This window comes from Haliotis rubra, unplaced genomic scaffold, assembly GCF_003918875.1.
Source record: "Haliotis rubra isolate DU_JTF1 unplaced genomic scaffold, ASM391887v1 Scf317, whole genome shotgun sequence".
In the NCBI taxonomy this organism is placed as follows: Eukaryota; Metazoa; Mollusca; class Gastropoda; order Lepetellida; family Haliotidae; genus Haliotis; species Haliotis rubra.
The window spans coordinates 59794-70596 of record NW_025766988.1 but is presented as its reverse complement, the minus strand read 5'-3'; the positions used below and the strand labels follow the sequence as shown (position 1 = coordinate 70596).

General features: G+C 40.1%; 1 protein-coding gene and 1 long non-coding RNA gene across 2 annotated transcripts in view; one reads left to right on the top strand and one right to left on the bottom strand.

Moving 5' to 3' along the window:
* Positions 1–10803, bottom strand: part of LOC124283493 (protein fantom-like) — a 70121-nt gene continuing 59318 nt past the window's right edge. Inside the window, exons 33-36 of the mRNA XM_046719558.1 lie at positions 4112–4301; positions 3266–3350; positions 1706–1839; positions 1–1323 (exon numbers count right to left, since the gene is read on the bottom strand). Coding sequence (XP_046575514.1) covers positions 1211–1323; positions 1706–1839; positions 3266–3350; positions 4112–4301 — 522 coding nt within the window. The 3' untranslated portion in view covers positions 1–1210. The remainder of the gene's footprint in view (positions 1324–1705; positions 1840–3265; positions 3351–4111; positions 4302–10803) is intronic.
* LOC124283467 lies at positions 4961–5384 on the top strand. Its single transcript, XR_006900351.1, has 2 exons — positions 4961–5095; positions 5304–5384. It is a non-coding gene; the product is annotated as an uncharacterized LOC124283467 (long non-coding RNA).

Sequence of the window (10803 nt, the reverse complement as noted above, 5' to 3'; positions counted from 1 at the left end):
TTAATATCTAAAGACATTTATTATATAAAGGCACATTGACTTTATTTGTACAAAACTAAGGGCACTATTTGTTACAATCCATCTGTATGATTCTGAAGTTATATCTACACTAGCTTTACACTTTAACGACATCACTACTGAACATATAAATTAAGATATTAAGACTACATGTAAAATGCAGTAATGTTAAAAATGATTCTAAAAACGTTTCTGTTGGAGGGAACTCAACATTACAGAGGACGGTATCAGTTTCATACAGCTGTAACTATGTATCACAGACAATAATAAATAGATCTTTACACAAAGTACGGCTACGTATCACAGACAACAGGATAAGACACTATGTACAATATATTCTGAGAAAGGCACACACTAATTTACTGTCACTAAACAACAGCTGACTGGCCTGGTCTTATGGCAAATGTACAGACCCGTGCAAAAAGTATTCGGACACTTGACGTAATTTCCATAGACTTACATGTTAATTCAGTGTAGCATAAATAATTTTCATGAAGTGAGTTTGGGATGGATCTATGTAAAATTTGACAGGCAAATTTGAAATCATCTCTGCTCTGTGCACATAATTTCCGTTCAATTTTCCGACCACTATTTAACTAATGACATCACATTTACCAACTTGCGTATGGTTCCAAAATGCACACTCCCATAGGCTGCCATGTTAGGAGTTCACGGCACTGTACATATGTTGATTAAATTGTTTCTATTCGATAAATAAGCAACCGAAAATTAAACAGAAATTATGTGATTATAGGTAAGATGATTCCTCACAGATGTGCAACTTTGACTTGGATCTTATGAAAATAAAGTCATGAAAATTATTTATGCTACACTAAATTAACATGTAAGTCTATGGAAATTACGTCAAGTGTCCGATTACTTTTTGCATGTGTCTGTACACGCATTCAATACTCAGGACACAGATCACATATTTGTTAAAATAATGCAGTATCTGACAGCACTTTTATTCGACCAGTGATACTTCAGTGATTATGGTATGTCCAGGCAACGTTAATATTCCAGTAACACTTAGATGTATTCAGCCCTTCTTTCAGTGACACTCAGGTGTTCTATCCATAAGTCAATGACATCAAATCATGCACGGTACATCATTCAGTCAGGACAAGGCATTCATTCATGATTCAGAACAAAGCTTCAGTATCATTCATTCATTAGGTCAGCTGGGTTGAGTTCAGTATGTGCCCTCCACCTGCATCTCCCTCTCCACGGCCTCCAGAGCTGCCAGACATTCCACTGTCAGGTTCATCTGGCCGATCACCTTTGTCTCGTCATTCACGTCCAGAACTGAAAAGTCCAGTACAATGATGACCACAGGATTCAAAGGCTAAAGTATACATGTGACAGAGATCTTAAAAATTGCCTCTTATGTAAAGCATGTTTCACTGAAAATCAATTCTAACCCAGATCTTCGTGGGTATAATTGGAAAGGAAGGTCCAAAGAGATATATTTCTCAGATATTTACAATTGCGGGTCAAACCCATTAGAATCAGTATGGTGCTGACAAACCATTCATCATAATCATGAACAATGTGGGATGTCAAACCCTATGCTAACACAGCAAAGCAAATTGCTGAGACAAACGGGCCACCAGTGTCCCCCAATACTTATCATGTAGATTAGATCCTTAATGACCATGTGATATTTGACTCCTGATGAGATACTCACTATCAATATCTGTATCCTTGACATCCTTCTTCTTGAGTAGAATGTCCTTGACACTGACATAGACCACACCCACATCCTCACAGTCTGCATCCTGGTCGTCCTCCGGTGGTTCACTGACCAAAGTGAACCTGATCCTGAATAGAGAGTTCAATTTAAAAGTGAGTGGGAGTGTTTGGTTTAATGTACCTCTGAATAGTTTTTGGGGGTTATATCATGGCACCTGAGTGAGTGAGTTTGGTTTTACGCCGCCTTCAGCACTATTCCAGCAATATCATGGCGGGGGACACCAGAAACGGGCTTAACACATTGTACCCATGTGGGGAATCGAACCCAGGTCTTCGGCACCTGAGCTTGATAGAGGAGGAAAGCCCAAAGATATGCTTGTCTCAGACATTTACCATTTTGATGAAATTAACCAGTATGGGTATGGTGCTGACAAACTGAAAAAAGTAATGACGACAAAATGTATTTGAATCGATGATCATTGAATCCATCTACAACAAAGGGATGTCACTCTATGTTAAGATAAATTTGGACACTCATGCCTGAAGTTCAGTTCAGAGAAACATGCATCTGTTTCAGAGAAAATGTAGGCATACAGTGAAATTAATGTTTAGCGTAGAATAATCATGGTTTCAATTAATTTCTAAAGGCAATGGAGTGCAAAAGTATTTGCAACATTTTAGCACGACAAAAGTGTTACCAATTGGTGGAATGTTAAAAAATCGCTTGAAAGAATAAATATAATAACCATAAAATAACTATATTCCATTCTGTGTAAAATACAATGACTAGATAGTACTAAAGATCAACTTCAATATTTTTGAGCAGATTCTAGACCATTATCTAGAAAGTGATCTACACCAAGGTTTCAAACTATGCTTCAGCCATCCATGTACACCTGGCCTCAATTCTTTCAACATAATCCGCTGTAAAGTTCTTTCTAATATTTTCCAGGATATTTTGTCACTGCCACCAGTATACAGGGTTTCAGATCAGTTGTCGTTCAACTTGTCCAGAGTGAGTAAATACTATTTAATGCCACATCAATAATCTTGCTGTTATTCAGGGCGATCACAATGTCTTGAAAACCTATCAGTATTGGTACTTTTTTAATAAAGATGTTCTTTCAAACTTTAACAAAATGATAAAAATGACATTACACCATTTCCCTCTTGTGCACTGACTGAGTTTGGTTTTACGCCGCTTTTAGCAATATTCCAGCAACATCACGGCGGGGGACACCAGAAATGGGCTTCACATCCCTCTTGTGCAATCACTGTTATATATATGCTACCAGTAAGAGATACCATCCAGTTCTACTCCACTGTTTTACACTAACACTCATGACTAAACCATAATCATAACTGTCTCCTGGATTCATCCTTCAGAAACATTACACCACCATAAACACATTGTATATCACAACACAAAGGTGGTACAATCTACACAGAACTATCACTACAAGAAAAGAAGGTGATATAACCACCTTCAGTAACATATCCACTTTGTAAATGCCATTCAAAAGATCAAGGACTCTGAGCAGAGAGACACACTGACCTTCCTCCATCTGGATCATCAGGCAGCAACATACTGGCCAGGTACTGCCTCCTCTCGTAGTTCTTCTCCATGTCCACTTGTATAGCTGTCAACAGAGGTTTCATCTCAGTTACATTACCTTAGATGCACAGGTACACGAAATCCTTTCCAAGCTGTTTCTTTGAAGATTAATGCAATACTCCTGCCATATAAGGTAGCCTGGTAATGATGAAGTATGGACCAAACAAACCAGTGGTTGATATTCTGAGCCTATACCAATGCCATCAGGGTTTTGTGACACACAATTTATCACATCATTGAGTTTTTCCACTCGAAACAGCCTCAAGCCAAAGTGAGTATTGTAGACCAATATTAACCAGAACCATGCTGTTAGACAGTGAATTGGGTTTAGCACTGCTCTGAATAGTAGACAGGTCAATTACCACGTCCTCCTTACAACCTTGGGACTGGTCATTTATTAGAGGGCTTGGTTGGTCACCAGAAATGGAACTGTCTCTGACAGTTTGTAACAAAATATGAAGTGCTTTTTCATTTGTCTTTTCGAGGATCAAGAAAACTATGTCCCATGACATAGAGAAAGTCATACACATATAAAACAAAATGTAGGGGAGGGATACTAGTTTTTGACCTGTGACCCACCAGAAAAATCAATGACTGGTCTGCAAGGAATGCAACTCTACAAAAGCCTTGAAGAACCAGCACGGACAGATGTCAGACTTGATCTAAATCTTGTTGCTAGACAAATATGAAATATCATTTAAAACAAACAGGATTGTCACTGACTAATCAGTCTCGAGTTGTGTCTGATAAAAACTGACAGGCACATGAGTACATGAGAGTACTGACTTTTGGTGAAGTTGTACGTGATCTGCTGGTATGGTTTAGGTTTGGGCAGTGAGAAGGGTGTCTCTGTCTCCTGGGGGTCCAGGCCGAGGAACTTGTACTCCACAAACAGCTGCTTGATGTTGTCGCGGGACATCATGGCGCAGTCCTCCTCCAAGGTCAGGTTGGAGATGATGACAGTAACAGTGTTCCCCTGCAACACATCATGTCTGTACTGCAACAGTGTGCATGACTTGTGTTCTAATAATCTAGCATTGAGTTTCATTGAGTATGTTATGTTTATTAGTTTTCGAGTTAGATTGCAATTCATTGGTCCGCTTTTGAGCCAAACAGACTATAGTCACAACCATATGCCGCCGTCATAAACGACATTAACCTTGGTGTACCGCTAAGTATTCTTACGCGAATGCTTGATTATCTTCATATAAATTCACGTACGATTTGCTTCTTTTTTAAAGAGTAATTTTAAGAATGACATATGCCAAAGGCTCGCATAATACAATTTTTATTCCATATATATGATATATATGATACGGAAACAACAAGGTTAATAATCTCTATGTGTTTAAGGTTGGTAAGTCACTGTTCAAGCCATCTATCACGGTATCAATCTATCAAGGTATCTAATGTGGGTAAGTCACTGTTCAAGCCATCTATAACGGTTGTTGATGCAGAAAAAATGTTCACTCCAATTAGTTTATAATTTCATACACTAAAGATATTTGTTGTCAAAAGGTTATATTTTTATGTTGCAAAGTACAAAGTTCTAAAATAGTGTAGTAATTTTCATTGTAAAATTTAGTTCAGATGAGGTTCAGAAAGTCTAGCTTGGCTATAACTGTTTTTAGTTTTCCAAAAAGTATTATCATGATTGTCATAACAGATTACTTCCCCTTATTGTGAGTGTTGCTCCTCATCAGAGCACATGGCTTGTCACTGCCTCCATGTTGGAGACATTCAGCTGTTGTAGTTGGCATGAACACAAATGTGAGTAGCATTGTTTGCTATTGTAATATATTTCAAGGCATAATAAGGTAATATTATTTGAAGGTTTTGTTAATTGTACATTTTATTCATTTATCTTGTAACTGTTAATTTGAAGTAATTTACTTAGACTTGTCATGTAGTTTGAGTGTTAGGAATAATTGAGTGTTAGGAATAATTTACTTAGCAAGTCTGTATTTCTGCTTTGTAGTTTTCTGAACCTCACCAAGCCAAAGAAAGAAGTCAAAGTGAAATTGAACGTATACCAGAATAAATTATTGGTGCGAGTAAAGAATTTTTGTGTCTTGCATCCACATCAGTTCAGAATTTTTTCTACCATTGCCATATGATGTTGGAGCTGAAGAACGTTGACCATCAGAACTTTAATGCCAAATAACGTCAGTAGTGTTACCCTAATTGGACTTAGTGAATATTTGTAAACATTTGTTGCCTGCATAATGACCATCATAGTATAGTGTAACGTGTAATGTGCTATGATGGCAACGGCAGGGGATGATGTGTTTTATCTGCAGGAAGAACAATCTAATTTGACATTGAATGAACAATCTGATAATGTGGAACACAGAGTGCAAACTGTAGAGACTTCTGGTGAAGGTATATCTCCAGTTGACCAGTTCGAGGCTAACCACACTAATGCTAAGTCTGTCAGAGAGTCAGGAAGAGTTAAAACTTTGACTGAGAAAGGGAAAGTTGAAAGGTTACAATGGTCAAAGAATCGACAAATTGCAGCGCTTTCAGCCATAACGAAGAAGAGAAATGAACTTTCCAGATTAATGTTGAACAGTGGTAGTGACAATTTACATTCAGTGAAGTTTTGTTTTGTGGAGTTGATTGATTTGTGTAAACAGTATCACACTTACTTTGCTTCCTATTATGAGCAGCTTGATTCTGAGGCAGATAGAGATTGTGAGAGAAAACGTTATGAAGAAAAGGATATTTCTATTTCTAGCTTTAGAAAGGTAGTTGAAGGTTGGATTTCAAATGAGAGACTATTGTTAGATAAGTGTGATAATCTGTCAAATAGGGGTTCCCAAGCTTCAGGAAAAACTACAAGTTCAACGAGATCGGCTCTAGCTAAGGAAAAGGCAAAATTGGCTGAACTTCTTGCAGAAAAAGACATGTTGGAGGAAACACGTAAAATGAAGGAGCTTCAGTTGAACATAGAAATAGCTAAGACTAGGGCAAGAGAGAAGGTTTATGCTGATATAGACTTGGAGCTTCAGGGTGATTCTAACCTCAATGTCCCCAGTCAGGGTGTAGGTGCTGTTAAACACGAAGTTAAACATGAAGAACCTCAGACAGAATACAAGCCTCAAGGTCTGAACCCAAATGCAAGTTATTTTACTCCTTCAACACAAGTTCACCCACCTTTGACTATGAATACTATGCATTCATCTGTTCAGCAAACATTGCAGCCTACTCAGAATGATGTGCTACTGCAAACCCACAGACAGATGACAACTGCCATGTTTCTTCCACAACCTGAAGTACCCAAGTTTAGGGGTGACCCAACAGCATACAGCTCATTCATGATGTCATTTGATGCTAGGATAGTTCCTCACACCACAAACAGTATAGACAGGTTGTACTACCTGGACCAGCAGCTGGAGGGGGAACCAAAGGAGTTGATAGCTGGATGTTTGTACATGGCACCAGTGGAGGGATACATGAAGGCTCGGGAGTTGCTTGCTGGAGAATACGGGGATCCATACAAGGTTTCTGCAAGAGAGTCTGACGTCAATCAGGTACTTTCATGGCCAGATATTAGGCAAGAAGATAGTCAGAAGTTGAAACAATTCTCATTCTTTCTCACCAAATGTTCACATGCTATGAACAATATATCTCATATGACCGTCCTGAACCATGCACCCAACTTGCAGGCTATAGTACAGAAGTTGCCTCAATACCTCCAGAACAAGTGGCGAGATCACATTACTAAGTGTAGGATCCAGAACAACAGGATGATTGGATTTAAAGATCTCGTGGAGTTCATAGACTTTGCAGCCAAATCAGCGAATGAGCCCATTTTCAGTAAAGAAGCAATGAGTAAAACAGAAAGTAATCGTGGACATACTCCTAGCAGAGGATTTAGGAAGGACAAGCTGATTGCTAGCAAACCAAGGTCTAGCACTTTCAAACAAATGTCGGACAGAACTACACTGATCACAAGAAGAAAGTATCCTGTCACTTCTGTTGGAAAGCACATGACATCGATGACTGTGAAGCCTTCAAGCAAAAGACACTGAGCGAGAAACGCGTACTTACTTGAGAGAAGAAGCACATGTGTTATGGATGCTACGGATACAACCACGCTGTCAAAGGATGTCTAAGAAAGAGAATATGTAGGAAGTGTGGAAAACGTCATCCAACAGCACTACATGACGATAACTTTCAAATGAGACACAGCAGTCAACATTCAACAGACACCAAGTATCAAACAGAAGGCAACGGCAACCAAAAGGATTTAACAGAAACAGTGTCATCTTCTTGTAACAGTACCAAGTCTGACTCGGTGGAAACTGTGCTACAGTCGATTCTACCTGTCATCGTGACATGCGCCAGCAAGGTAACAGTAAAGCGGTGAAGACTTATGCACTCTTAGACAATGGGAGTACTGGTTGCTTCATCACCGAGACACTCAAAGATCAACTTGGCGCATCAACAACTACGACAACTCTGAAATTACAGACTATGCATGGTGTAGATATGGTAGAAACCTCAGCTGTAACTGGCCTCACTGTAACTGACAATCAGGACAATCATCCAGTCTATCTTCCTAGGACATTTGTAAAGGAAATACCAGTTAATCATAACCAGATTCCTGATCCAAAGTTTCTCGGCGATTCTCTGATCTTGAAGATATGGCAAGTAAATTACCTGAATTTTACCCGAACTTGAAGTTGGTCTCCTAATTGGAAGTAACTGTCCTTCAGCCTTACAGCCTCAAAAGGTGATTCCATCAGATGGGGATGGTCCGTTCGCAGTGTTGTATAAGCATGGCTGGACGATTAACGGGCCTCTACATGTGAAGTTTAATAGTGAGAGAAACACTCTTGTCTGCAACAGAGTCATCCTTTGCGAAAAGAGTTCTGTGAAGGAATGTCTAGCTCCGGGAGTACTATCGTTAGGATCTTGAACGAGACTTCAGTGAGCAGGATCTCGGCAAAGTACCAGGGGAGAAGGGCTATTCAAGAGAAGATAGGAAATTTATGGAGACAGCAGAGGAACAGGTGAAATATGTCAATGGTCACTATGAGCTTCCATTACCATTCAGAGATGATACATTATGTGCAAACAACAGGACTCAAGCACAGAGCAGAGCGAAATGGCAAAGAAAGAAAATGCTCCAGAATGAACAGTACTACAAGGATTATGTAGGTTTTGTTGATAATCTCCTTGAAAAGGGCTTGGCATTACAAGATACCTGAAGGTCAACTGTCAGCTGAATCACAGAGAATTTGGTATCTTCCGCACCATGGAATCTATCACCCCAAAAAGCCAACAAAGATCCGTGTGGTTTTCGACTGCAGCGCCAAGTATGAAGGAACATCATTGAACAACAGGCTTCTGCAAGGTCCAGACCTCACAAACTCTTTGATAGGTGTTTTGACAAGATTCAGAGCTGAACGGATAGCATTCATGGCAGACATAGAGTCCATGTTTTACCAGGTGAAGGTGCCAGTGACTCAACATGACAGCCTAAGATTTTTGTGGTGGCCCAACGGTGATCTCAACGCTGACTTACAGGAATATAGAATGGGTGTACATATCTTTGGAGCAGTCTCCTCTCCCAGCATATCCAACTTTGCATTGAAAGCCACAGCCAACAGGGCAGAAGAAAGGTTTGGCAGTCTAAGTAGCTGATGTAATCAGAAAGAACTTTTACGTTGATGACTGTTTAAAATCTGTAGAAAATGACAAGACAGCTATAAAGCTAATCTATGGCGTGAGAGCCGCATGCGCAGATGGGGTTTCAAATTAACCAAATTCACTTCAAATAGCAGAAGCGTTTTGAAGTCAATCCCAGTTGGTGATCATTCCAAAGAGATTCAAACCCGTGACCTGGATTATGATGAACTGCCAATTGAACGTGCTCTTGGGATGAAATGGTATGTAAATACAGACACATTTGGATTTTCCACCGACTTCATTGAGAAACCAGTCACACGTCGTGGTCTACTATCCACGGTTTCATCTCTGTATGATCCCCTTGGTATCGTTACACCTATCATTCTTCCGCTAAGCCGGATACTTCAAGAATTGTGTGCCAACAATGATCTGGACTGGGATGATGATATACCAGGAAAGTATGAAGTCTCATGGAAAAAGTGGTTGAAGGAGCTCAAGATACTTGAAACTCTGAAGATTGAACGATGCCTGAAGCCTGCTGAGTTCGGTAAAGTTGTATCTAAACAGGTTCATGTGTTCTCTGATGCCAGCTTTCGGTAGAATGCGGCTGTGTAGCTTATCTTGGCTTTCTGATGCTGAGCAAAATGTCCATGTTGCTTTTCTAATGGGGAAATCAAGACTGACTCCTGTGAAACCTGTGAGTATTCCACGTCTCGAGTTGGCGGCCGCTACAGTCGCAGTTCAAATAGCTCAACTTATGCTGAAAGAACTTGATACAGATATTGATAAGCGTGACCTACTTCACAGACTCAACGACTGTCCTCCATTATATCAACAGTGAGAAGAAGAGATGCCCAGTATTTGTTGCTAATCGTGTGAGAGATTGATAAGGGACTACTCTGGGCCAAAAGATTGGAAGTATGTAGAATCTGATGAGAACCCAGCGGATATAGCATCCAGAGGAGCTAGCACAGCACAACTACTGGCTTAATCAGACTGGTTTGAAGGACCACAATTCCTCAGGAGATCTGAATCAGAATGGAATCTGAAGCAACCCGGACCGGCAGAATCTGTTGTAGAGGAAACAGTTGCAACTTCACGCAGTGTATCACCAACCAAGATGCAATGTGAAGGGCTTGACACTTTGATTAAACATTATTCAAGTTGGTATCGTCTTAAAGCGGCGTAGTCATATATCTCCAACTCATCAACAACATCAAAGCTGCATTATCAGGAAAAGAAAAGGTAAAGTTGAATCGGGGTATATAACAATAAACCGCTTTTCACAGTTGAGAAACTTGAATGTGCAGAGAATATCATCATGAAGTTTGTGCAGTCCAAGAGTTTTAGACAAGGAAATCCATGTACTTACAGCAGTTGAGCGAGGCCGAGTACGAAGCACAGCTTCGGTCTACAAGCTGGATCCATTCATCAACAATGGGATTCTCAAAGTAGGTGGCAGACTCAGCAAGTCTCAGATCCCAGATGAAATGAAGCACCAGATTCTTCTACCAGCAAACATCATGTCACAAGCCTGATCATACAAGACATACACAAGAAGCTTGGCCATGTGGGGCCGAAATCATGTACTTTGAAGCTCACGAGAAAAGTATTGGGTCATCAGAAGCTGAAGCATTACCGTGAAACATACTGTCCCATTGTGTCACCTGTCGAAGACTGAAAATGCCTCCATGTGAACTGAAGATGTCCGACCTACCATTCAGCAGAGAGTGAATCCAGCCGCGCATTTACATACTCAGGTGTAGATTTCTTTGGCCCGCATACCATCAAAGAAGGTAGGAAACAGATGAAGCGCTATGGAGCACTGTTCACATGTTTAG